Here is a 27936-nt window from a genome sequence, read left to right as displayed (position 1 = left end):
TTGGATTGGTTTGGATTGGTCTGGACCGGTTTGGACTGGGAATTCTTCCCCATTTGATCCAGTAGCAGCAAGAAAATAAAGGAATTTTTCATGGGTTTTTGGGATTTTTTTCTCCTCCCGTTTATTATCCCAAATTTCTGCTGGCTTCAGTGCGGACTGGTCTGAACTGGTCTGGACTGGTCTGGACTGGTTTGGACTGGTCTGGATTGGTGTGAACTGTTTTGGACTGGTCTGGACTGGTCTGGAGTGGTTTAGACTGGTCTGGACTGGTTTGGACTGGTTTGGACTGGCTTGAACTGGTCTGGACTGGTTTGGACTGGTTTGGACTGGTTTGGACTGGGAGGTTCCCAGTTGGATCCAACAAATCCCAGTTTTATCCAAGATTTGGGTGATTTTTGGGATTGGACTCTGGTTTGAACCTGTCTGGACTGGTTTGGACTGGCTTGAACTGGTTTGGACTGGTTTGGACTGGGAGATTCCCAGTTGGACGCAATAAATCCCAAGTAAATCACAGATTTTTGGGATTGGGCTCTGGTTTGGACTGGTTTTTACTGGTTTTACTGGTTTGGACTGGTCTGAACTGGTTTGGATTGGTTTAAACTGGTTTGAACTGGTTTGGACGGGGACGTTCCCAGTTGGACGCAATAAATCGCAATTAAATTAAAGATTTTTGGGATTGGGCTCTGGTCTGGGCTGGTTTGGACACGTTTAAACTGGTCTGGACCGGTTTGGACTGGTCTGAACTGGGAATGACTCCAACAAACAGCAAGAAAATAAAAGAATTTTACAAAGGAATTTTTTTGGAGATTTTTGGGATTTTTCTCCTCCCGTTTATTATCCCAAACTTCTGCTGGCTCCAGTTTGAACTGGTCTGAGCTGGTCTGGACTGGTTTGGACTGGTTTAAAGTGGGAATGACTCCAAGAAACAGCAAGAAAATAAAGGAATTTTTCACAGATTTTGGGATTTTTGGGATTTTTCTTTTCCCGTCTATTATCCCAAACTTTTGCTGGCTCCAGTTTGAACTGGTCTGGACTGGTCTGGACTGGTTTGGACTGGTTTTTACTGGTTTGGACTGGTTTGAACTGGGAGTGGCTCCCAGTTTGATCCAATAACACTGAGAAAATAAAGGAATTTTGCACAAAGTTTTGGGTTTTTTCTCCTCCCATTTAGTCCAAATTTCTGCTGGCTCCAGTTTGAACTGGTCTGAGCTGGTTTAAACTGGTTTGGACTGGTTTGGATTGGTCTGAACTGGGAATGACTCCAAGAAACAGCAGGAAAATAAAGAAATTTTTCACAGATTTTTGAGATTTTTCTCCTCCCATTTATTATTCCCAAACTTCTGCTGGCTCCAGTTTGAACTGGTCTGAACCGGTTTGGACTGGTCTGGACTGGTTTGGACTGGGAACGGCTCCCAGCTTGATCCAATCTCTACAAGACAATAAAGGAATTTCTCACGGATTTTTGGGATTTTTCTCCTCCCATTTATTATTCCCAACTTCTGCTGGCTGCGGTCTGACCCGGTTTTTGCAGGTTTTTGCCGGTTTTTGCCAGTTTTTGTGGGTTTTTGCATTTTTTTGCCGGTTTTTGCCGGTTTTTGTGGGTTTTTGCCGGGTTTTGTGGGTTTCTGCGGGGTTTTGCCGTTTTTGTGGGTTTCTGCGTGTTTTTGAGGGTTTCTGCGGGTTTCTGCAGGTTTTTGCGGGTTTCTGCGGGTTTTTACGAGTTTTTGCCATTTTTGCGGGTTTCTGTGGGGTTTTGCGTGTTTTTGCCGGGTTTTTGCCATTTTTGTGGGTTTTTGAGGGTTTCTGCGGGTTTCTGCAGGTTTTTGCGGGTTTCTGCGGGTTTTTACGGGTTTTTGCCGTTTTTGCGGGTTTCTGCGGGTTCCTGCGGGTTTTTGTGGGGTTTTGCGTATTTTTGCCGGGTTTTTGCCATTTTTGTGGGGTTTTGTGGGTTTCTGCGCGTTTCTGCGGGTTTTTGTGGGTTTCTGTGGGTTTTCGGGGGTTTTGGCCGGGTTTTGCCGGTTTTGCGTTTTTTTGCGTTTTTTTGCCAGTTTTTGTGGGTTTCTGCGGGTTTTTGCCGGTTTTTGTGGGTTTCTGCCGGTTTCTGTGGGTTTCTGCGGGTTTCTGCAGGTTTCTGAGGGTTTTTGCAGGTTTTTGCCGGTTTTTGCCGGTTTCTGCGGGTTATTGCCGTTTCTGCCAGTTTTTGTGGGTTTCTGCGGGTTTTTGCGGGTTTTTGCGGGTTTCTGCGGGTTTTTTGCCGGTTTTTGCGGGTTTCTGCGGATTTCTGTGGGTTTCTGTGGGTTTCTGCGGGTTTCTGCGGGTTTTTGTGGGTCCGGGGCGCAGTCAGGCGTGCAGGAAGCGGTTGAAGGCGTTGTAGGCGGACTCGAGGTCGAAGAGCATCTGACGCACCTGGGAATCGTCCAGCTCGTCCGACGCCGACATCGCGCTCAGCGTCTGCAGCCTGGGGGAATTCGGGGTCAAACTCCCAAAATTGCTCCCAGAAATCCCCAAAAACATCCCCAAAAATATTCCCGAAACCGCCCCCAAAGCGTCCTGGAAACACCCTGAAAGTATCTTCAGAAACTCTTCCGAAACGCCAAAAAAAAAAAAAAAACCAACCTCAAATAATTTCCCCAAAAGTTCCTAAACTCCAAAAGGAATTCCCCTCAAAATTCACAAGACGATCCCCCAAAAATCCTCAAAAAAAAATTCCAAAAATTTTCTAGAAAATTATAGAAAAAAATCCCAAATTTTCCCCCGATTCCCGAAAAATCAAAATTTCCCGAAAAAATCCGAGTTCCCTAAATTGCCCGAATTCCGCTCCCAAACTCCTCAATCCCAGAGCCCCAAACTCGCCCGAGGCCGACGTCGCGCCTCAGCGTCTGCAGCCCGAGAGGGAAACTCGGGGCTCAATTTCTTGGGAAAAACATTCCCAACATTTCCAGAACATTCCCCAAAATATTCCCCAAAGCACCCCCAAATCATCCTAAAAAAACCCTACCAAAATATCCTAGAAAATCGCCCCCAAAAAATTCTTTAAGAAGCCAAAAAATTCCCCAAAAAACTTCCGCGATTTGCCCAAAAAAGTCCCCAAACTCCCCAAACAAATCCCCCAAAATTCCAGAAGAGGATCAAAAAATACTGAAAAATCTTCCCAAAATTTTGTAGAAGATTCCAGAAACAAAAAAAATCGGACAAAAAAAAAATCCCAATTTTCCCACTATTCCTGAAAAAAATGATGAAAATTCCTAAAAATCCCGGAAAATTTTCAGAAAAAAACCAAATTTTTCCCCTAAATAAAACAAAAATCTCAAAAGTGCCAGAGCTGCGCTCCCAAATCCCAACCTCGTCCTGTTCAGCATTCGCAGCCTGAGCAAATCCCAGAGAAAATTCCCTGAAAATTCCCAAGTTTTACAAATAAAACCCTTCAATTTAAAAAAAGTCCTCAAATTCCCAAAAAATCCCCCAAATTTCCCCAAATTCCCCGAATTTCACTCCCAAACCCCCCAGTCCCAAACTCATCCCGGACCGACACCGCCCTCAGCGTCTGCGGCCTGGGGGAAATTGGGATCAAATCCCCAAAATTATTCCCAGAATTCCCAAAAAATTCCCCAAAGTATTCCCAAAACCACCCCCAAAACGTCCTGGAAATACCTTGAAAATATCTTTAAAAACTCTTCCAAAACTAAAAAAAAAAAACGCTCAAATAATTCCCAAAATTTCCCAAATTCCAAAAGAAATTCCCCTCGAAATTCACAAAACAATCCTCCAAAGAGTCTCAAAAAATTCCAAAAAAATTTCACAACATTCTCAAGAAAATCACCGAAAAAAACCAAATTAAAAATCCCAAATTTTTCTGAATATTCCTAAAAAAATTCTGAAAAGTTTCCAAATTTCTGAAAAAATTAAAAAAAAAATCCTAATCTTGCCCAAAATCCCTGGAAATGCCCCAAAATTGCCAGAATTTCGCTCCCAAATGCCCCGATCCCAAACTCATCTGGGGCTGAAGAAAATTCAGGATGGAATTCATGGGAAAAACCTTCCCAAAATACCCTGAAAAATCTTTAAAAGTTCTTCAAAAAATCCAATAACATTCTCCAAAAATATCCCAAAGTTCCCAAAAGATTTCCCTCAAAATTCCCAAAAAATTCCCAAACCCCCCCCCAAACATCCCCCCAAAATTTTCCCAAAAACTTTCAAAAAACCCCAAAAATCTCAAGAAAATCCCAAAATTTAAAAACGAAATCCCCCTGAAATCCCCGAAAAATTCTCCCAAAATTCCCTGAAAATTCCTCAAAATCCTCCCAAAATAGTTCCAGAAAAATCCCCAAAATATCCGGAAAACATCTGGAAAAATTGCCCAATTTTTTTTAACTTTTTTTTTTTTTTTTTAATTCCCACAATTCCGCCCCAAAAATTCCCAAGAAATTCCAAAAAAAATTCCCCAAATCCTGGGATCTCAAACTTGTCCCAATCAATGTCTGAGGCTTGAGCAAATCCGGGATGGAATTCCCTGGAAAAATTCCCAAAATCCTCCAAACAATTCCAGAAAAAATGACCCAAAAAATCCCCAAAAGCCCCAGAAAAGTTCCCCAAAAAATTTCCCAAAATTCCTGAGAATAATTCCTAAAAATTTCCCAAATTCTCCTTCCAAAATTCCGGGAAAAAAAAAAAATCCCCAAAAATTTCCAAATTTCCTGCAACGCTTCCCCAAATTTCTGAGAAGATTCCCCAAAAATTGGCGGAAAAATTCTTGAAAATTTTTCAAAATAGTCCAGAAAATTCCCCCAAATTCCCAGAATTCCCAAATCCCTCAATCCTGGGATCCCCAACTCCTCCCAGGCAGCGTCGGCAGCCGGGGCAATTCTGGCATCAAATCCCCAAAAATTCCCAAAATTCTCCAAAAAATCCCCCCCAAAATTCTCAAGATTCCCAAAAAAAATGCCACAAAAAATTCTCCAAGAATTCTCAAAAGAGGCCTAAAAGTATTTTTTTTAAAAGGATACATTTTCACAGAACTCCTGAAAAGTTCGCAATGAATTCCCAAATTTTCACCAAAAGATTCTGAAAAAACTCCCCAAAAATCCCAAATTTTCCCCAAATCCCTGAAAGACCCCTCCAAAACTCCCTGAAAAAAATCTCTCAAATTCTCCCTAAAATAACCCAAAAATTCACAAAACAACCCCAATTCCCCCGAAATTCTCCAAAAATCCACAAAATTCTCAAAAAACCCCTGAAAAATTTCAAAAAATTCCCAAGATATTGCCCTAAAATTCTTTGGAAATCCCTAAAAAAATCCCTAAAATTCGCCCCAAAATCACCAAAATTGTGCCCCAAAAAAACCTCAAAAAATCCCAAACGTTCCCCAAAATCCCGAATGTCCCCAAATCCCAAATGTTCCCCCAAAATCCCAAACGTTCCCCAAATCCCGAACGTTCCCCAAAATCCCGAACGTTCCCCAATCCCAAACGTTCCCCAAAATCCCAAACGTTCCCCAAATCCCAAACGTTCCCCAAAATCCCGAATTTTCCCCAAATTCCAAACGTTCTCCAAAATCCCAAATTTTTTCCCAAAATCCCAAACGTTCCCAAAATCCCAAACGTTCCCCAAATCCCGAACGTTTCCCAAAATCGCAAATTTTCCCCCAAAATCTCAAATTTTCCCCCAAAATCCCAAACGTTCCCCAAATCCCAAACGTTCCCCAAATCCCAAACGTTCCCCAAATCCCAAACGTTCCCCAAATCCCAAACGTTCCCCAAATCCCGAACGTTCCCCAAAATCCCAAATTTTCCCCCAAAATCCCAAACGTTCCCCAAAATCCCGAACGTTCCCCAAATCCCAAATGTTCCCTAAATTCCCAAACGTTCCCAAAATCCCAAACATTCCCCAAATACCAAATTTTCCCCCAAAATCCCAAACGTTCCCCAAATCCCAAACGTTCCCCAAAATCCCAAGCGCTCCCCCAATTGCGGACTTTCTCCAAAATCCCAAATTTCCCCCAAAATCCCAAACGTTCCCCAAATCCCGAATGTTTCCCAAATTCCGGAATTTTCCCCCAAAATCCCAAACGTTCCCCAAATCCCAATTTTTCCCCAAATCCCAAACGTTCCCAAAATGCCAAATTTTCCCCCAAAATCCCAAACGTTCCCCAAAATCCAAAATTTTCCCCCAACATCCCAAACGTTCCCCAAATCCCAAACGTTCCCAAAACCCCAAACGTTCCCAAAATCCCAAATTTTCCCCCAAAATCCCAAATGTTCCCAAAATCCCAAATGTTCCCCAAAATCCCGAACGTTCCCCAATTTCCAAACGTTCCCCAAATCCCAAACGTTCCCCAAAATCCCAATTTTTCCCCCAAAATCCCAAACGTTCCCAAAATCCCAAATGTTCCCCAAAATCCCGAACGTTCCCCAAATCCCAAATGTTCCCCAAATCCCAAACGTTCCCCAAATCCCAAATGTTCCCCAAAATCCCAAATTTTCCCCCAAAATCCCGAACGTTCCCAAAATCCCAAATGTTCCCCAAAATCCCAAACGCTCCCCAAAATCCCAAACGCTCCCCCAATTGCGGACTTCCTCCAAAACCCCAAATTTCCCCCAAAATCCCAAACGTTTCCCAAATCCCAAACGTTCCCAAAATCCCAATTTTTCCCCAAATCCCAAACGTTCCCCAAAACCCCAAACGTTCCCCAAAATCCCAAACGTTCCCCAAATCCCAAATTTTCCCCCAAAATCCCAAACGTTCCCCAAATCCCAAACGTTCCCCAAATCCCAAACGTTCCCAAAATCCCAAATTTTCCCCCAAAATCCCGAACGTTCCCCAAAACCCCAAACGTTCCCCAAAATCCCAAACGTTCCCCAAATCCCAAACGTTCCCCAAATCCCAAATTTTCCCCCAAAATCCCAAACGTTCCCCAAATCCCAAACGTTCCCCAAAATCCCAAACGTTCCCAAAATCCCAAATTTCCCCCAAAATCCCAAACGTTCCCCAAATCCCAAACGTTCCCCAAATCCCAAACGTTCCCAAAATCCCAAATTTTCCCCCAAAATCCCGAACGTTCCCCAAAACCCCAAACGTTCCCAAAATCCCAAATTTTCCCCCAAAATCTCAAACGTTCCCAAAATCCCAAACATTCCCCAAAATCCCGAACGTTCCCCAATTTCCAAACGTTCCCCAAAATCCCAAACGTTCCCCAAAATCCCAAATTTTCCCCCAAAATCCCAAACGTTCCCCAAATCCCAAATTTTCCCCCAAAATCCCAAACGTTCCCCAAATCCCAAATGTTCCCCAAATCCCAAACGTTCCCAAAACCCCAAACGTTCCCAAAATCCCAAATGTTCCCCAAAATCCCGAACGTTCCCCAATTTCCAAATGTTCCCCAAATCCCAAATGTTCCCCAAAATCCCGAACGTTCCCCAAATCCCAAATGTTCCCCAAAACCCCAAATTTTCCCCCAAAATCCCAAACATTCCCCAAAATCCCAAACGCTCCCCCAATTGCGGACTTTCTCCAAAATCCCAAATTTCCCCCCAAAATCCCAAATTTTGCCCCAAAATCCCAAACGTTCCCCAAATCCCAAACGTTTCCCAAATTCCGGAATTTTCCCCCAAAATCCCAAACGTTCCCCAAATCCCAAATGTTCCCCAAATCCCAAACGTTCCCAAAATCCCAAACGTTCCCCAAATCCCGAACGTTCCCCAAAATCCCAAATTTTCCCCCAAAATCCCAAATGTTCCCCAAATCCCAAACGTTCCCCAAATCCCAAACGTTCCCAAAATCCCAAACGTTCCCCAAATACCAAATTTTCCCCCAAAATCCCAAACGTTCCCCAAATCCCAAACGTTCCCCAAAATCCCAAGCGCTCCCCCAATTGCGGACTTTCTCCAAAATCCCAAATTTCCCCCAAAATTCCAAACGTTCCCCAAATCCCGAACGTTTCCCAAATTCCGGAATTTTCCCCCAAAATCCCAAACGTTCCCCAAATCCCAATTTTTCCCCAAATCCCAAACGTTCCCAAAATGCCAAATTTTCCCCCAAAATCCCAAACGTTCCCAAAATCCCAAATGTTCCCCAAAATCCCAAATGTTCCCCAAATCCCAAACGTTCCCCAAAATCCGGAATTTTCCCCAAAATCCCGAACGTTCCCCAAATCCCAAACGTTCCCCAAAATCCCAAATTTTGTCCCAAATCAAACGTTCCCCAAATCCCAAATTTTCCCCCCAAATCCCAAACATTCCCCAAATCCCAAACGTTCCCCAAAATCCCAAATTTTCCCCAAATTCCAAATGTTCTCCAAAATCCCAAATTTTTCCCCAAAATCCCAAACGTTCCCAAAATCCCAAATGTTCCCCAAAATCCCGAACGTTCCCCAATTTCCAAACGTTCCCCAAATCCCAAATGTTCCCCAAAATCCCAAATTTTCCCCCAAAATCCCAAACGTTCCCCAAATCTTGAACGTTTCCCAAAATCCCAAAAGTTCCCAAAATCCCAAACGTTCCCAAAATCCCAAACGTTCCCCAAAACCCCAAACGTTCCCCAAATACCAAATTTTCCCCAAATCCCAAACGTTCCCCAAATCCCAAACGTTCCCCAAAATCCCAAACGCTCCCCCAATTGCGGACTTTCTCCAAAATCCCAAATTTCCCCCAAAATTCCAAACGTTCCCCAAATCCCGAACGTTTCCCAAATTCCGGAATTTTCCCCCAAAATCCCAAACGTTCCCCAAATCCCAATTTTTCCCCAAATCCCAAACGTTCCCAAAATGCCAAATTTTCCCCCAAAATCCCAAACGTTCCCCAAAATCCAAAATTTTCCCCCAACATCCCAAACGTTCCCAAAACCCCAAACGTTCCCAAAATCCCAAATTTTCCCCCAAAATCCCAAATGTTCCCAAAATCCCAAATGTTCCCCAAAATCCCGAACGTTCCCCAATTTCCAAACGTTCCCCAAATCCCAAACGTTCCCCAAAATCCCAATTTTTCCCCCAAAATCCCAAACGTTCCCAAAATCCCAAATGTTCCCCAAAATCCCGAACGTTCCCCAAATCCCAAATGTTCCCCAAATTCCGGAATTTTCCCCCAAAATCCCAAACGTTCCCCAAATCCCAAACGTTCCCCAAAATCCCAAACGTTCCCCAAAATCCCGAACGTTCCCCAATTTCCAAATTTTCCCCCAAAATCCCAAATGTTCCCCAAATCCCAAATGTTCCCCAAATCCCAAACGTTCCCCAAATCCCGAACGTTCCCCAAAATCCCGAATTTTCCCCCAAAATCCCAAATGTTCCCCAAATCCCAAACGTTCCCCAAAATCCCAAGCGCTCCCCCAATTGCGGACTTTCTCCAAAATCCCAAATTTCCCCCAAAATCCCAAACGTTCCCCAAATCCCAAACGTTTCCCAAATTCCGGAATTTTCCCCCAAAATCCCAAACGTTCCCCAAATCCCAAATGTTCCCCAAATCCCAAACGTTCCCAAAATCCCAAACGTTCCCAAAATCCCAAACGTTCCCCAAATCCCAAATTTTCCCCCAAAATCCCAAACGTTCCCCAAATCCCAAACGTTCCCCAAAATCCCAAACGTTCCCCAATTGCGGACGTTCTCCAATCCCAAATGTTCCCCAAAACCCAAACGTTCCCCAAATCCCGAACGTTCCCCAAAATCCCAAACGCCCCCCAATCCCGAACATTCCCCAAATCCCAAACGTTCCCCAAATCCCGAACGTTCCTCAAAATCCCAAATTTTCCCCAAATTCCGAAATTTTGCCCCAAAATCCCAAACGTTCCCCAAATCCCAAATTTTCCCCCAAAATCCCAAACGTTCCCCAAATCCCAAACGTTCCCCAAATCCCAAACGTTCCCAAAAATCCCAAACATTCCCCAAAATCCCAAACGCTCCCCCAATTGCGGACTTTCTCCAAAATCCCAAATTTCCCCCAAAATCCCAAATTTTGCCCCAAAATCCCAAACGTTCCCCAAATCCCAAACGTTTCCCAAATTCCGGAATTTTCCCCCAAAATCCCAAACGTTCCCCAAATCCCAAATGTTCCCCAAATCCCAAACGTTCCCAAAATCCCAAACGTTCCCCAAATCCCGAACGTTCCCCAAAATCCCAAACGTTCCCCCAAAATCCCAAACGTTCCCCAAATCCCAAACGTTCCCCAAATCCCAAACGTTCCCCAAAATCCCAAACGTTCCCCAAATACCAAATTTTCTCCCAAAATCCCAAACGTTCCCCAAATCCCAAACGTTCCCCAAAATCCCGAACGTTCCCCAAATACCAAATTTTCCCCCAAAATCCCAAACGTTCCCCAAATCCCAAACGTTTCCCAAAATCCCAAACGTTCCCCAAATCCCAAATGTTCCCCAAATTCCGGAATTTTCCCCCAAAATCCCAAACGTTCCCCAAATCCCAAATGTTCCCCAAATCCCAAACGTTCCCCAAATCCCAAACGTTCCCCAAATCCCAAATTTTCCCCCAAAATCCCAAACGTTCCCCAAATCCGGAACGTTCCCCAAAATCCCAAATGTTCCCCAATTGCGGACGTTCTCCAATCCCAAATGTTCCCCAAAACCCAAACGTTCCCCAAATCCCAAACGTTCCCCAAAATCCCAAACGCCCCCCAATCCCGAACATTCCCCAAATCCCAAACGTTCCCCAAATCCCGAACGTTCCCCAAAATCCCAAACATTCCCCAAAATCCCAAACGCTCCCCCAATTGCGGACTTTCTCCAAAATCCCAAATTTCCCCCAAAATCCCAAACGTTCCCCAAATCCCGAACGTTTCCCAAATTCCGGAATTTTCCCCCAAAATCCCAAACGTTCCCCAAATCCCAAATGTTCCCTTAAATCCCGAACGTTCCCCAATTTCCAAACGTTCCCCAAATCCCAAACGTTCCCCAAAATGCCAAATTTTCCCCCAAAATGGCGAACGTTCCCCTCCCCGGCATTTCGGGAGCCGTCGCTGACCACTGGTTGACTTTGAGGCGTCCCTCGAAGTCGGGGGGCAGGGAGCTCATCCTGGTCATCGTCTCCATGAGCTCCCGCAGGTCCGGCTGGATCTGGAAGGGCACCGTTTGGGCAATTCCCGCAATTTTGGGAATTGTTTCGGGAATTTTTTGGAATTTTTTTTAATATTTTGGGCATTTTTTTAAAATTTTTTAGGAATTTTGAGAATTTTTTGGGGAATTTTTTGGGATTTTTTTGGGTATTTTTTGGGATTTTTTGGGAATTTTGAGAAATTTTGGGGAAATTTTTTGGGAATTTTTTGGGGAATTTTTTGGGAATTTTTTTTAATTTTGGGGGAATTTGTTTGGAATTTTTTTTGGAATTTTTTCTTATTTTTTGGGAATTCTGAGAATTTTTGGGGAATTTTTTTGAAATTTTCTGGGAATTGTTTTGAATTTTTTCGGAATTTTGAGAATTTTGGGGGAATTTTTTTGGAATTTTTAGGGAATTTTTTTTTAATTTTTTGGGATTTTTTTTGGAATTTTTTGGGAATTTTTTTGGAATTTTTTTTAATATTTTGGGCATTTTTTTAAAATTTTTTGGGAATTTTGAGAATTTTTTGGGGAATTTTTTGGGATTTTTTTGGGTATTTTTTGGGATTTTTTGGGAATTTTGAGAAATTTTGGGGAAATTTTTTGGGAATTTTTTGGGGAATTTTTTGGGAATTTTTTTTTAATTTTGGGGGAATTTGTTTGGAATTTTTTTTGGAATTTTTTCTTATTTTTTGGGAATTCTGAGAATTTTCGGGGAATTTTTTTGAAATTTTCTGGGAATTGTTTTGAATTTTTTCGGAATTTTGAGAATTTTGGGGGAATTTTTTTGGAATTTTTAGGGAATTTTTTTTTAATTTTTTGGGATTTTTTTTGGAATTTTTTGGGAATTTTTTTGGAATTTTTTTTTAATATTTTGGGCATTTTTTTTAAATTTTTTAGGAATTTTGAGAATTTTTTGGGGAATTTTTGGGATTTTTTTGGGTATTTTTTGGGATTTTTGGGGAATTTTGAGAAATTTTGGGGAAATTTTTTGGGAATTTTTTGGGGAATTTTTTGGGAATTTTTTTTAATTTTGGGGGAATTTGTTTGGAATTTTTTTTGGAATTTTTTCTTATTTTTTGCGAATTCTGAGAATTTTTGGGGAATTTTTTTGAAATTTTCTGGGAATTGTTTTGAATTTTTTCGGAATTTTGAGAATTTTGGGGGAATTTTTTTTGAATTTTTAGGGATTTTTTTTTTTAATTTTTTGGGATTTTTTTGGAATTTTTTGGGAATTTTTTTGGAATTTTTTTTTAATATTTTGGGCATTTTTTTTAAATTTTTTGGGAATTTTGAGAATTTTTTGGGGAATTTTTTGGGATTTTTTTGGGAATTTTTTGGGTATTTTTTGGGATTTTTGGGGAATTTTGAGAAATTTTGGGGAAATTTTTTGGGAATTTTTTGGGGAATTTTTTGGGAATTTTTTTTAATTTTGGGGGAATTTGTTTGGAATTTTTTTTGGAATTTTTTCTTATTTTTTGGGAATTCTGAGAATTTTCGGGGAATTTTTTTGAAATTTTCTGGGAATTGTTTTGAATTTTTTCGGAATTTTGAGAATTTTGGGGGAATTTTTTTTGAATTTTTAGGGAATTTTTTTGGAATTTTTTGGGATTTTTTTTGGAATTTTTTGGGAATTTTTTTTGGAATTTCTTGGGAATTTTGAGAATTTTGGGGGAATTTTTTTGAATTTTTTTTTTAATTTTGAGAATTTCTGGGAATTTTTGGGGAATTTTTTGAATTTTTTCGGAATTTTGAGAATTTTGGGGGAATTATTTTGGAAGTTTTTTGGGAATTTCTTTGCAATTTTTTGGGAATATTTTTGGAATTTTGGGGGAATTTATTTTGAATATTTTGGGAATTTTGAGAATTTTTGGAGAATTTTTTGGGAAATTTTTTGGAATTTTTTGGGGAATTTTTTTGGCAATTCTTTTAACATTTTGGGAATTTTGGGAATTTTTTGGGAATTTTTTGGGAATTTTTGGGGAATTTTGAGAATTTTTGGGGAATTTTTTAGGAATTTTTTTGACATTTTTAGACAATTTTTTTGGGAATTTTTTGGAAGCTTTTTGGGAATTTTTTTTGAAATTTTTGGGAATTTTGAGAATTTTTAGGGAATTTTTTGGAAATTTTGAGCATTTTTGGGGAATTTTTTGGGAATTTTTTGGGAATTTTTTGGGAATTTTTTTGGAATTTTTGGGGAATTTTGGGAAATTTTGGGGAATTTTTGAGGAATTTTTTTGACATTTTCTGGGAATTTTTTGGAATTTTTTTGCGAATTTTTTGGAAGTTTTCTGGGAATTTTTTTTTTAATTTTTGGGAATTTTGAGATTTTTGGGGGAATTTTTTGGGGAATTTTCTAGGAATTTTTTTTACATTTTTAGGGAATCTTTTGGAAGTTTTTTGGGAATCTTTTGGAAGTTTTTTGGGAATTTTTTTTGGAATTTTTGGGAATTTTGAGAATTTTGGGGGAATTTTTTGGGAGTTTTTTTGGAATTTTTTGGGAATTTTTTTTTTATTTTTTTTGGAATTTTTTGTGACTTTTTTTGAATTTTTTGGGAATTTTGAGAATTTTGGGGAATTTTTTGGAACTTTTTGGGAATTGTTTGGGAATTTTTTGGGAATTTTTTTTTAATTTTTTGGGAATTTTTTTTATAAATTTTTTGGGAAATTTTTTTGAATTTTTTGGGAATTTTGAGAATTTTTGGGGAATTTTTTGGGAATTTTTTTGGAATTGTTTGGGAATCTTTTTGTAATTTTTTTGGATTTTTTTGGGAATTTTTTTGAATTTTTTCGGAATTTTGAGAATTTTGGGGGATTTTTTGGGAATTTTTTGGTGAATTTTTTGGTGAATTTTTTGGTAGTTTTGAGAATTTTTTGGGAATTTTTTGGGAATTTTTGGTGAATTTTTTGGGAATTTTTGGGTGAATTTCTTGGGAATTTTTTGGTGAATTTCAGGAGACTTGTTGGGATTCTTTTGCATTTTTGGGGCGATTTTTGTGGAATTTTTGGGAGGGTTTGGAGGGATTTGAAAGGATTTTTTTCAGATTTTTTTTCACTTCTTTTTGGGGATTCTTTTCATTTTCCTGAATTTTTGCGTGCGACCTTAATGAATTTTTGGGGAGAATTTTGGGGTTTTTAAGGAATTTCTAGTAAGGAATTTTTAGTAAGGAATTTTTAGTAAGGAATTTTTGGGGAATTTTTGGAGGATTTTGGGGAAGGTTTTTTGAATTTTTGGGGGAATTTTGAGGAGAATGTTTTGAGAATTTTGGGGGATTTTGGGGAATTTTTTGGGGAAATTTTTTGAGAATTTTGGACTAATTTTGGGGCCACTTTTCCCTGAATTTTCGGGAATTTTCGGGAATTTTCGGGAATTCAGGGTTGGCAGAGAGGGGCAGCGTCTCCAGCAGCTCCGGCTGCAGCTGCAATTTGGGAAATTTGGGGAATTTGGGGAATTTTTTGGGATTTTAGGAATTTTTCCAGAAATTCTGTGGGGATTTGGGGTGGGTTTAATAGAGGTTATGGGAATTTTAGGGATTTTTCGGTGATTTTTTCACTTTTTTGGGGGATTTTAAAAAAAATTTTCAGGATTTTTGAGGGGGATTTCAGAGAATTTTGGGGAGAAGTGCAGAAAACTTTCTGCAGGTTGAAGGGGGATTTGAGGAACATTTTTGGAATTTTTCAGCAGAAGTTTTGGGGAACTTTGGGTGAAATTTCTGGGAATTTTTCAGGATTTTTGGGGAGCTTTTAGGAGGATTTTTTGACTTTTGGGGGGGGTTGAGGAAGACTTTAAGAAAAGTTTTGGGATTATTTGAGGCATTTTTGGAGAATTTTGGGGGATTTTTAGGGAGGTTTTAGTGAGGAATTCGAGAGTTTTGGGGATTTTTGGAGGAATTTTTTGGGGATTTTTTGGGGAAGGAATTGGGGAAGTTTGAAGGGAATTTTTGGGAAAATTTTTGGGAATCTTGAGGGAATTTTTAGGAAAATTTTTGTGGAATTTTTTGGGAAGGGCCATGGGGACAGGGAGCTCAGCCGGGTCAGCAGCTCCGGCTGCAGCTGCAATTCAGGAATTTTGGGGAATTTTTAGAATTTTTGGGGATTTTGGGAAGTTTAGGAATTTTTGGGGAATTTTGGGAAGGGAGTTTGGGGGGTTTTAGGGAGATTTTGGAGAACTTTTAGAGATTTTTTTATATTTTCTGAATTTTTTGGGGAATCTTTCAGGAAATCTTTTGGGAATGTTTAGGATTTTTTGTAATTTTTGGGGAAATTCTGAGAGTTTTTAGGGATATTTTAGGTGATGTTTTGGGTAGGAATTGGGGAATTTCGGGGAATTTATTGGAGAATTTAAGGGAGGTTTGGGGAGTTTCTTTGGGGATTTTTTTCTGGCAAATTTTTGGAGGTTTTGGGGAATTTGGACGGAATTTTTTTGCAAATTTCTGGGAATTATTGAGACAGGAATGGGAAAATTTGGGGAATTTTGGGGGGGTTTTAGGAAGATTTTGGGGGAAATTTTCTGGCAAATTTTGCAGCATTTTTTGGATGATTTTATATTGGGATTTTTTTGGTTATTTGGGGAATTGTAGGGGATTCTTTTTTAATTTGGGAGGATTTTTAAGGAATTTTTAGCGAAATTTTGGAGAATTTTAAGGGGGGTTTTAGAGAGTTTTGTCAGTTCTTGGGGAAAGTTTTTCTCATTTTTTCGGTGAATCTGGAAGGATTTTAAAAAGTTTTGGCAGATTTTTGGGGAATTTTTTGGGAAATTTTGGAGGAATTTGTGGCAGATTTTGGGAAGTTTTGGAATTTTCGGGGAATTTTCGGGGCTTTTGTGGGGCTCAGGGGGTTTGTTAGGGATTCTTTGGGGGTCTTGAGGGATCTTTTTGGGAATCTTTTGGAGAATTTCAACAATTTTGGGGGGTTTTTAGTGCATTTTTAAGGGATTTTTTTTGGAAACAGGTATTTTTAATTTTGGGGTATTTTTAGGGACTGTTGGGGAATTCTAGGAGGTTTTTAGGGATTTATTTTTTTGTATTTCGAGGAGGTATTTTGGGAAAACTTGGGGGAATTTTTAAAGACTTTTAGGGGGGAATTTTGGAAGAATTTTCTTGGGATCTTTGGGCAAATTTTTGTGTGTTTTTAGGGGAATTTCCAGGGAGTTTTTCTGCATTTTTTTGTTGTTTTGGGGGATTTTGGGGAGTTCCCACCTCGTCCATGGCGCGGATCTCCAGGCGCAGTTTGTCCATGACTGTGATGAAAAGCTGGAAAACCCCAACGCAAATTTGGAATCAGCCTCAGCCCAAACGGCCCAAAAGCAAAAAACAATCCCCCCAAAAATCCCCAAAAACCGGACAAAATGTCCCCCAAAATCCCCAAAATAATCCCCCCGAAAATTAACAAAATGGCCCCAAAATTCCACAAAAAAATCCCAAAAAATGCCCCCCAAGATCACAACATGGCCCCCCAAAAGTACCTAAAAAAAAATAAAAAAAAATAAAAAATCGCTTTCTAAAAATTCCCCCAAATTAACAAAATGCCCCCAAAATCCCCAAAAAATCTTCCCCCCAAAAAAAATCACAAAATGGCCCCTAAAAATTTCCCAAATATCTCAAAAAAAAACCCCCAAACCAAATAAACCGCCAAAATAACAAAAAATCCCCAACCATCCCCGAAAAATCCCCCCCAAAAATCTCTAAAATTTACCCCCAAAAAATTTCTCAAAATAACACAAAAAAAAAAAAAACTCAAAAATTCTCAAAAAAATCTCCCAAAAATCCAAAATAACCCAAAAAATTGTCCAAAAATCCACAAAGAATCCCCCAAAAAATCCCTCCAAAAGATCCAAAATAATCCCCAAAAAATCCTCAAAAATCCCAAAAAATCCCAAAAATCTCCCTCCAAGAAACCCAAGAATTCTCCGAAAAATCCAAAATAATCCCAAAATTTCCTAAAAGTCCCCCAAAAAATCCCAAAATACCACCAAAAAAATTAAAATGATCCAAAAACATCACCCAAAAGTCACAAAAAATACCCCCAAAATCCTCAAAAAAATCACAAAAAATTCCAAAAAATTTCCCAAAAAATTCCCAAATCCCCCAGACATTCCTAAAACCCAAACGTTCCCCCAAAATTTCCCCAAAATTTCCATAAAATTTTGATTTTTGCACGGAGCGAGATGATGTCGTTGATGCAGCGGTTCAGATTCCCAAACAGTTCCCCAGAAAATCCCCAAAAACATCACAAAAATTCTCCCCCAAAATCCTCCCAAAAAGTTTTTAAAAACCCTCAAAAAAAAATTCCCCAACAATTTCAAAATAATCCCCCAAAAAAATCCATGAAAAATCCCCAAAAGCAATTCCTACAAATCCCCCCAAAAAATCCCAAAAAAACCCCAAAACCCCAAAATAACCCCAAAAATATCCTAAAAATATCAGGGAAAAAAAATTCCTAAAAATCCCCAAAAATTTCCCCCAAAAAATCTCCGTAAAACGCCCGAAAAATTCTCAAGAAATTTAAAACAACCAAGCAATCACAAAATCTTTCTAACAAATAAAAAAATTTTGGAAAAAACGCAAAAAAATTGTTATTAAAAAAAAAAAAACCCTTAAAACGCTCAAAAAATTCCCAAAAAACTGTAAAAATTCTCAATTTTTTTTTGGAAAAAAAAAAAAAAAAAAAAAACCAACCAAAAAATACCCCAAAAATCCTCAAAAAATCACAAAAAAAATCACAAAACGTTTCGGAAAAAAAAGCCAAAAAAATTCCCAGAAACCCCCAATGGTTCAAAGGGCCCCGGAATTGCCCAAAGTGGCTGAAATTGGAAATTTTGCGTTTGGGGTCGCACCGAGACGATGTCGGCGATGCAGCGGTTCAGGTTCCCCTTGTCGTCCCTGATGGTGATGGGCCGCTCCTCGCGGATCCGCTCCATGGCCAGCGGGCAGTCCAGCTGGGAATTCCCAAAATTCCCAAAATTCCCGAATCCCCAAAATCCCCAATCCACCCCCCAAGCTCAGAGAGAAAATTTCCAGCAGCTCCCAGAAAAATCCCCCCGAAAATCCCCAAACAACCCCCAAGAATTCCCACAGGATTCCCAAAAAACTCCTCCGAAAAATTCTACCCCCAAATTCCCAGAAATTCCCACAAAAAAACCCCCCAAAACTCCGAATTTTATCCCCAAATCTCCGAATTTCCCGTTGCCAAAATTCCCAGTTTTACTCCCAAATTTCCCAGAAATCCCCACAAAAATTTCCCCCCAAAATTCCCAAAATTCCCCAGAAAAATTCCCAATCAAATCCCTTAAAAAACCCCAAAGTTCCCAGAAATTCCCACAAAAAAACCCCCAAAAATCCGAATTTTATCCCCAAATCTCCGAATTTCCCGTTGCCAAAATTCCCAGTTTTACTCCCAAATTTTTCAGAAATCCCCACAAAAATTTCCCCCCCAAAATTCCCAATTTCAGTTTCCAATTCCCAAAATTCCCCACAAAAATTCCCAACCAAATCCCTTAAAAAACCCCAAAGTTCCCAGAAATTCCCACAAAAAAACCCCCAAAAATCCGAATTTTATCCCCAAATCTCCAAATTTCCCGTTGCCAAAATTCCCAGTTTTACTCCCAAATTTCTCAGAAATCCCCACAAAAATTTCCCCCCCAAAATTCCCAAAATTCCCCACAAAAATTCCCAACCAAATCCCTTAAAAAACCCCAAAGTTCCAAGAAACTCCTAAAAACATCCTGAAAACCTCCCCAAAAATTCCCAATTTACCCCCAAATGCTCAAACCCCAAATTCCAGACCTAAAATCCCCTGAAATTCCCACCAGAATTTTAAAAAATCCCCAAAGATTTCCCAATTCCCAGAAATTCCCACCAAAATCCCCAAAAAACTCCCCAGAATTCCCAATTTTACCCCCAAATTCCCTAAAATTCCCCTAAAAATTCCCAATTCCATCCATGGCCAGAGGCCGATCCAGCTGGGAATGCACAAATTCCCAAAATTCCTGAATTTCCCAAAATTCCCAATCCGCTCCCCAATTTCAGAGCAAAGATTTCCAGAAATTCCCAGGGAAAAAAAAAAAAAAAAACAAAAAACAAAAAACCAAAATTCCCAAAAAACTCCCCCCAAAATTCCCAATTTCACCCCCACATCCCCCAATTCCATCCATGGCCCGGGGCCGATCCAGCTGGGAACGCACAAAAATCCCAAAATTCCTCAATTTCCCAAAATTCCCAGAAATTCCTGTAAAAATCCCTCCAAGAATCCCCAAAATTCCCAGAAATTTCCACAAAAATTCCCAAAAAAGCTGCCCCGAAAGTTCCCATTTTACCCCTAAAATTCCCATTTTTCCCCCAAATCCCCAATCTCATCCATGGCCAGGGGCTGTTCCAGCTGCAATTCCCAAAAAATTCCCAAAAAAATTCCCCAAAAATTCCCGAATTTCCTGAATTTCCCAAATTTCCCATCAGAAATTCTCAGAAAAATCCCCCCCGAAAAAACCAAATTCCCATTTTCTCCCCAAATGCCCCAATTCCATCCACGGCCTGGGGCCGATCCAGCTGGGAATGCACAAAAATTCCACAAATTCCTGAATTGCCCAAATTCGCCAAAATTTCCAGAAATTCCCAGAAAAATCCCCCCCAAAAACCCCAAAAAATCCCAGAAATTCCCACAAAAATCCCCCCAAATTCCCAATACCAAAATATCCAAATTTCAATTCCCGCAATTCCCACACAAAAAACCCCAAAAAATCCAAATTTTATCCCCAAATTTCCCATTCCCAAAATTCCCAATTTGAACCCCCCAATTTCAGCCCCGAAATTCCCAGAAATTCCCACAAAAATTCCCAAAAAACTTCCCCAAAATTCCCAATTTCACCCCCAAATTCCCAATCCCAAAACCCCCAGAAATTCCCACAAAAATAAAGAAAAATTCCCCCAAAACTCCCAAAGTTTATCCCCAAATCCACAAATTTCCCATTCCCAAAATCCCCAATTTCAGCCCCAAATTTCCCAGAAATTCCCACAAAAATTCCCAAAAAACTTCCCCAAAATTCCCAATTTCACCCCCAAATTCCCAATCCCAAAATTCCAAATTTCAATTCCAGAAATGTCCAGTAAAATCCCCCCAAAAATTCCCCCAAAATCCCCCCAAAAATTCCCATTAAAATTGCAATAAATTCCCAAAAATTCCCAATTTTCTCCACAAAAATACCCAGAAAAAATTCCCAAAAAATCCCCCAAAATTCCCAATCCACTCCCCAATTTCAGACCTAAAATTCACCCCAAAAAATCACATAAAAATCCCAAAATTCCAAGAAATTCTTTAAAAAGTCCTTCAAAAAATCCCCCAAATTTACCCCCAAATTCCCCATCCCAAAATTCCCAGAAATTTCCATTAAAAAACCAAAATTCCCAATTTTATCCCCAAATTTCCCATTCCAAAATTCCCAGAAATTTCCATTAAAAAACCAAAATTCCCAATTTTATCCCCAAATTTCCCATTCCGAAAATTCCCACAGAAATCCCAATTTTAGTCTCAAATTCCCCACAAAAATTCCAAGAAATTCCTAAAAATATTCCCAAAAAGTCCCCAAAAATTCCCAATCCCAAAATTCCCAGAAATCCCCACCAAAATCACCAAAAAAATCCCTAAAAAGTTTCCCAAATTCCATCCAAAATTCCCAATTTTCCACCCTCAAAATTCCCAAATTTTTCCACTCCGCTTCTCAATTTCCCTCCAAAAATCCCAAATTTCACCCCAAATCTCCCAAATTTCACAAAAATTCCAATCGAAAATTCCCAAATCCCAGAATCCCAAATTCCCAAAATTCCCAAAATCCCAAATGTTTCAGCGCCACATCTCAATTTCCCTCAAAAAAATCCCAAATTCCGCTCAAATTTCGCCCAAATTTCACCTGAATTTTGCCCGACTTTCACCCAATTTCCACCCAAAATCCCAAAACTCCAATCCCAAAATCCCAAAATCCCATCCCAAATTCCCAAAATTCCACCCCCAAATTCCCAAATTCTTCCACTCTGCTTCTCAATTTCCCTCAAGAAAATCCCAAATTTTGCTCAAATTTCGCTCAAATTTTGCCCCAAACCCCTGAAAATTTCGCCCAAAATTCCTGAAATTCCCAAAGTTCCCAAAATTTGGGAATTCCCACCCGGAATTTGCGGCAGAAGTCGTCGATGGTGCCGATGTCCCCGCCCCGCACCTGCTTCCCACGACCCCGAAAAATTCCCAAAGTTTCATCCCAAACCTCCCAAATTTCACCCCAAATTCCCCAATTTTTGCCCAAATTCCCAAAATTCCCCCCGAAATTCCATCCCCAAATTCCCAAATGTTTCAGCTCCACATCCCAATTTCCCTCCAGAATCCCCAAACTTCACCTGAATTTCGCCCAATTTTCACCCAATTTTCGCCCAAAAATCCCCCAAATTTCACCAAAAATCCCTGAAATTCCAAATCCCAGGATCCAAATTTCCCAAAATTCCACCCTTAAAACTCCCAAGTTTTTCTGCTCCCAATCCTCAATTTCCCCCAAGAAAATCCAAACACCGCTCAAAATTTCGCTCGGATTTCGCCCAATTTTCGCCCGATTTTCGCCCAATTTTCGCCCAAAAATCCCCCAAATTTCACCAAAAATCTCTGAAATTCCAAATCCCAGGATCCAAACTTCCCAAAATTCCATCCAAAATTCCCAAAATTCCACCCTTAAAACTCCCAAGTTTTTCTGCTCCCAATTCTCAATTTCCCCCAAGAAAATCCAAACACCGCTCAAAATTTCGCTCGGATTTCACCCAGTTTTCACCCAATTTTCGCCCAATTTTCGCCCAGAAATCCCCCAAATTTCACCAAAAATCTCAGAAATTCCAAATCCCAGGATCCAAACTTCCCAAAATTCCATCCAAAATTCCCAAAATTCCACCCTTAAAACTCCCAAGTTTTTCTGCTCCCAATTCTCAATTTCCCCCAAGAAAATCCAAACACCGCTCAAAATTTTGCTCGGATTTCACCCAGTTTTCGCCCATTTTTCGCCCAATTTTCGCCCAAAAATCCCCCAAATTTCACCAAAAATCCCTGAAATTCCAAATCCCAGAATCCAAACTTCCCAAAATTCCATCCAAAATTCCCAAAATTCCACCCTTAAAACTCCCAAGTTCTTCTGCTCCCAATCCTCAATTTCCCCCAAGAAAATCCAAACACCGCTCAAAATTTTGCTCGGATTTCACCCAGTTTTCACCCAATTTTCGCCCAATTTTCGCCCAGAAATCCCCCAAATTTCACCAAAAATCTCAGAAATTCCAAATCCCAGGATCCAAACTTCCCAAAATTCCATCCAAAATTCCCAAAATTCCACCCTTAAAACTCCCAAGTTTTTCTGCTCCCAATTCTCAATTTCCCCCAAGAAAATCCAAACACCGCTCAAAATTTCGCTCGGATTTCGCCCAATTTTCGCCCGATTTTCGCCCAATTTTCGCCCAAAAATCCCCCAAATTTCACCAAAAATCTCAGAAATTCCAAATCCCAGGATCCAAACTTCCCAAAATTCCATCCAAAATTCCCAAAATTCCACCCTTAAAACTCCCAAGTTCTTCTGCTCCCAATCCTCAATTTCCCCCAAGAAAATCCAAACACCGCTCAAAATTTCGCTCGGATTTCGCCCAATTTTCGCCCGATTTTCGCCCAATTTTCGCCCAAAAATCCCCCAAATTTCACCAAAAATCCCTGAAATTCCAAATCCCAGGATCCAAACTTCTTAAAATTCCATCCAAAATTCCCAAAATTCCACCCTTAAAACTCCCAAGTTTTTCTGCTCCCAATTCTCAATTTCCCCCAAGAAAATCCAAACACCGCTCAAAATTTCGCCCAATTTTCACCCAATTTTCGCCCAAAAATCCCCCAAATTTCACCAAAAATCTCAGAAATTCCAAATCCCAGGATCCAAACTTCCCAAAATTCCATCCAAAATTCCCAAAATTCCACCCTTAAAACTCCCAAGTTTTTTGCTCCCAATTCTCAATTTCCCCCAAGAAAATCCAAACACCGCTCAAAATTTCGCTCGGATTTCGCCCAGTTTTCGCCCAAAAATCCCCCAAATTTCACCAAAAATCTCTGAAATTCCAAATCCCAGGATCCAAACTTCCCAAAATTCCATCTAAACTTCCCAAAATTCCACTCTTAAAACTCCCAAGTTTTTCTGCTTCCATCCTCAATTTCCCCAAAGAAAATCCAAACACTGCTCAAAATTTCGCTCGGATTTCACCCAGTTTTCACCCAATTTTCGCCCAATTTTCGCCCAAAAATCCCCCAAATTTCACCAAAAATCTCAGAAATTCCAAATCCCAGGATCCAAACTTCCCAAAATTCCATCCAAAATTCCCAAAATTCCACCCTTAAAACTCCCAAGTTTTTCTGCTCCCAATTCTCAATTTCCCCCAAGAAAATCCAAACACCGCTCAAAATTTTGCTCGGATTTCACCCAGTTTTCGCCCATTTTTCGCCCAATTTTCGCCCAAAAATCCCCCAAATTTCACCAAAAATCTCAGAAATTCCAAATCCCAGGATCCAAACTTCCCAAAATTCCATCCAAAATTCCCAAAATTCCACCCTTAAAACTCCCAAGTTTTTCTGCTCCCAATTCTCAATTTCCCCCAAGAAAATCCAAACACCGCTCAAAATTTCGCTCGGATTTCGCCCAATTTTCGCCCGATTTTCGCCCAATTTTCGCCCAAAAATCCCCCAAATTTCACCAAAAATCTCAGAAATTCCAAATCCCAGGATCCAAACTTCCCAAAATTCCATCCAAAATTCCCAAAATTCCACCCTTAAAACTCCCAAGTTTTTCTGCTCCCATCCTCAATTTCCCCCAAGAAAATCCAAACACCGCTCAAAATTTCGCTCGGATTTCGCCCAATTTTCGCCCGATTTTCGCCCAATTTTCGCCCAAAAATCCCCCAAATTTCACCAAAAATCCCTGAAATTCCAAATCCCAGAATCCAAAATTCCCAAAATTCCATCCAAAATTCCTAATATTCCACCCTTAAAACTCCCAAGTTCTTCTGCTCCCAATCCTCAATTTCCCCCAAGAAAATCCAAACACCGCTCAAAATTTCGCTCGGATTTCGCCCAATTTTCACCCGATTTTCGCCCAGAACCCCTCAAATTTTTCCCCGAATGCCCAAACTCCCCAAATTTGGGGATTCGCACCCGGAATTTGCGGCAGAAGTCGTCGATGGTGCCGATGTCCCCGCCCTGCACCTGCTTCAGCGCCGCCTTGAACTGCACCAGGAGCCGCGAGCACGCCGCCGTGTACCTGAGGGGTCCCCAATTTCCCCGCGCTTTTCCCCGATTTCTCCCCGTTTTTTGGGGGATTTTGGGTTCTTTGGGATCTCGAGGCTTTTAGGGAGTTTTTTGGGGGGTTTTTGGGGTCACTCACTCGTTGGGGGTGACGCAGTCTTTGATGTACGCCTTCTCCAGGGCCTGCAGCGTCTTCACCACCGCAAACAGCTCGGCCATGTTGTCGTACCTGGGCGAACTGGGTGAACTGGGAGGGACTGGGAGGGACTGGGAGGGGATTGGGATGGGACTGGGAGGGGATTGGGATGGACTGGGATGGACTGGGAGCCACTGGGAGCCACTGGGATGGACTGGGAGGGGATTGGGATGGACTGGGATGGACTGGGATGGACTGGGAGGGGACTGGGAGGGGATTGGGAGGGGACTGGGAGCCACTGGGATGGACTGGGAGCCACTGGGATGGACTGGGAGCCACTGGGAGCCACTGGGATGGACTGGGAGCCACTGGGAGCCACTGGGATGGACTGGGAGCCACTGGGAGCCACTGGGATGGACTGGGAGGGGATTGGGATGGACTGGGAGCCACTGGGAAGGACAGGAACAGCTCGGCCATGTTGTCGTACCTGGGCAAACTGGGTGAACTGGGAGGGACTGGGAGGGACTGGGAGGGACTGGGAGGGGATTGGGATGGACTGGGAGCCACTGGGATGGACTGGGAGGGGATTGGGATGGACTGGGAGGGACTGGGAAGGACAGGAACAGCTCGGCCATGGTGTCGTACCTGGGCAAACTGGGTGAACTGGGAGAACTGGGAGGGACTGGGAGCCACTGGGATGGGACTGGGAGGAACTGGGATGGACTGGGATGGACTGGGAGGGACTGGGAGCCACTGGGATGGACAGGAACAGCTCGGCCATGTTGTACCTGGGGATACTGGGATGGACTGGGAGGCACTGGGATTAACTGGGAGGGACTGGGAGCGACTGGGATGGACTGGGAAGGACTGGGAGGGACTGGGATGGGACTGGGAGGGGATTGGGATGGACTGGGAGGGACTGGGATGGGACTGGGAGGGGATTGGGATGGACTGGGATGGACTGGGATGGACTGGGAGGGACTGGGATGGACTGGGAGGGACTGGGAGCCACTGGGATGGGACTGGGAGGGACAGGAACAGCTCGGCCATGTTGTTGTACCTGGGCAAACTGGGTGAACTGGGAGAACTGGGAGGGACTGGGATGGGACTGGGATTAACTGGGATGGGATTGGGAGGGACTGGGATGGGACTGGGAGGGACTGGGAGCGACTGGGAGGGACTGGGATGGACAGGAACAGCTCGGCCATGGTGTCGTACCTGGGGATACTGGGATGGACTGGGAGGCACTGGGAGCCACTGGGATGGACTGGGAGGGGATTGGGATGGACTGGGATGGACTGGGATGGAACTGGGAGCCACTGGGATGGACTGGGAGGGACTGGGAGGGGATTGGGATGGACTGGGATGGACTGGGATGGAACTGGGAGGGGATTGGGATGGACTGGGAGGGACTGGGAGGGGATTGGGATGGACTGGGAGCCACTGGGAGGGGATTGGGATGGACTGGGATGGACTGGGAGGGACAGGAACAGCTCGGCCATGGTGTCGTACCTGGGCAAACTGGGTGAACTGGGAGAACTGGGAGGGACTGGGATGGGACTGGGAGGAACTGGGATTGGACTGGGATGGACTGGGGTTAACTGGGAAGGACTGAGAAGGGGTATTGGCAGGGACTGGGATATACTGGGGTTAACTGGGAGGGACTGGGAGGGGATGGGGATGAACTGGGAGGGGGTAATGGGATACTGGGATTAACTGGGAGGGGACTGGGAGGGGATTGGAATGGATTTGGATGGACTGGGACATACTGGGAGGGACTAGGACGGGATAATGTCGTACTGGGAGGGACTGGGATGGAATAATGTCATACTGGGATGGACTGGGATATACTGGGAGGGACTGGGATGGGGTAATGTCATACTGGGATGGACTGGGATATACTGGGAGGGACTGGGATGGAATAATGTCATACTGGGATGGACTGGGATATACTGGGAGGGACTGGGATGGGGTAATGTCATACTGGGATGGACTGGGATGTACTGGGAGGGACTGGGATGGGATAATGCCATACTGGGATGGACTGGGACATACTGGGAGGGACTGGGATGGGATAATGCCATACTGGGATGGACTGGGACATACTGGGAGGGACTGGGATGGGGTAATGCCATACTGAGATGGACTGGGATATACTGGGAGGGACTAGGATGGGATAATGTCATACTGGGATGGACTGGGACATACTGGGAGGGACTAGGATGGGATAATGCCATACTGGGATGGACTGGGACATACTGGGAGGGACTGGGATGGAATAATGTCATACTGAGATGGACTGGGACATACTGGGAGGGACTGGGATGGGATAATGCCATACTGGGATGGACTGGGATGTACTGGGAGGGACTGGGATGGAATAATGTCATACTGAGATGGACTGGGACATACTGGGAGGGACTAGGATGGGATAATGCCATACTGGGATGGACTGGGATGTACTGGGAGGGACTGGGATGGAATAATGTCATACTGGGATGGACTGGATATACTGGGAGGGGACTGGGATGGGGTAATGGGGAACTGGGAGGGACTGGGATGGGATTGGGATGGGACTGGGACGAACTGGGATTAGTCCCAACCCCCTCCATCCCTATCCCAAAATTCCAAAAAAAAAATCCAAAAAAATCCCCAAATTTCCCGAATTTCCCCAAAATTCCCGGCATTCCCTCACTCACTTCTCCCGTTCCCGGGCGTTCTTGTAGAGCTTCACCTCCTGCGGGGAGAGGAGACGGAAAATTCCCAAAAAATTCCCAAAATTCCCCAAAATGCCAGGGCTCATTCCCGGCTATTTCCGGACATCCTCGGACATTTCCGACAATTTCCGGATATCTCCGGACATTTCCAACAATTTCCGGACATTTCCGACCATTTTCGGATATCTCCGGACATTTCCGACCATCTTCGGATATTTCCGGACACCCCCGGCTACTTCGGCTATTTCCGGACATTCCCGGACATTTCCGACCATTTCCGGACATTCCCGAGCCGCACTCACCTCATAAAGCTCCGGTTTATTCCCGGGCGCTGCAGTGGGAGGAAGGAAAGGGTTAAAAGGAGGGAATACCGGGAATCTCATCCCGGGAATTCCGGGATTATCCCGGCGATCCCATCCCGGGAATTTCGGGATCGTTGCCCGCTCTCACCGCCCATCGCGGCCGGGCCCGCGATGCCGTGAAACATCCCCGGCTCAGCCTGGACGGCTCTGGGCCCTCTCCTCGATCCCGATACCGATCCCGACAATCCCGATAATCCCGACAATTCCGATCCCGATGATCCCGGTCCGGTCCCGGCGGCTCCGCGGCGCTTTCGCCTCTTTCCGTCAACACTCCCCCCTTGTCCCTCCTCTTCCGGCGGGTTTCGGCATTTCATTGGCCCGACTACACAGCCCTCTGTGTTCTCCTCGCTGATTAGCTCTTAGAGCTGTCAATCGAGAGAGTTGCCGAGCGACGCCGCCA

The 27936-nt window shown here is 42.5% G+C and overlaps 1 protein-coding gene across 2 annotated transcripts; it reads right to left on the bottom strand.

Moving 5' to 3' along the window:
• Nucleotides 1-233: 233 nt before the first annotated feature.
• On the bottom strand, nucleotides 234-27908 carry VPS28 (VPS28 subunit of ESCRT-I). 2 transcript variants are annotated; one of them, XM_058809022.1, is made up of 9 exons: nucleotides 27625-27904; nucleotides 27477-27505; nucleotides 27157-27194; nucleotides 24461-24550; nucleotides 24232-24337; nucleotides 17867-17968; nucleotides 16230-16283; nucleotides 10961-11052; nucleotides 238-2458 (listed from the first exon to the last, which is right to left on the bottom strand). In XM_058809022.1, exons 1-9 carry the CDS (start codon nucleotides 27848-27850, stop codon nucleotides 2341-2343), a joined length of 855 nt encoding a protein of 284 aa, XP_058665005.1. In that variant the 5' UTR covers nucleotides 27851-27904; the 3' UTR covers nucleotides 238-2340. The 2 variants fall into 2 exon arrangements, with proteins under 2 accessions (XP_058665013.1, XP_058665005.1); XM_058809030.1 differs by lacking the exon at nucleotides 17867-17968 and having other exon boundaries at nucleotides 234-2458; nucleotides 27625-27908.
• Between the last annotated feature and the right edge of the window lie 28 nt (nucleotides 27909-27936).

This window comes from Ammospiza caudacuta, chromosome 1, assembly GCF_027887145.1.
Source record: "Ammospiza caudacuta isolate bAmmCau1 chromosome 1, bAmmCau1.pri, whole genome shotgun sequence".
Taxonomy (NCBI): domain Eukaryota; kingdom Metazoa; phylum Chordata; class Aves; order Passeriformes; family Passerellidae; genus Ammospiza; species Ammospiza caudacuta.
This window is presented reverse-complemented; position numbering and strand designations above follow the sequence as displayed.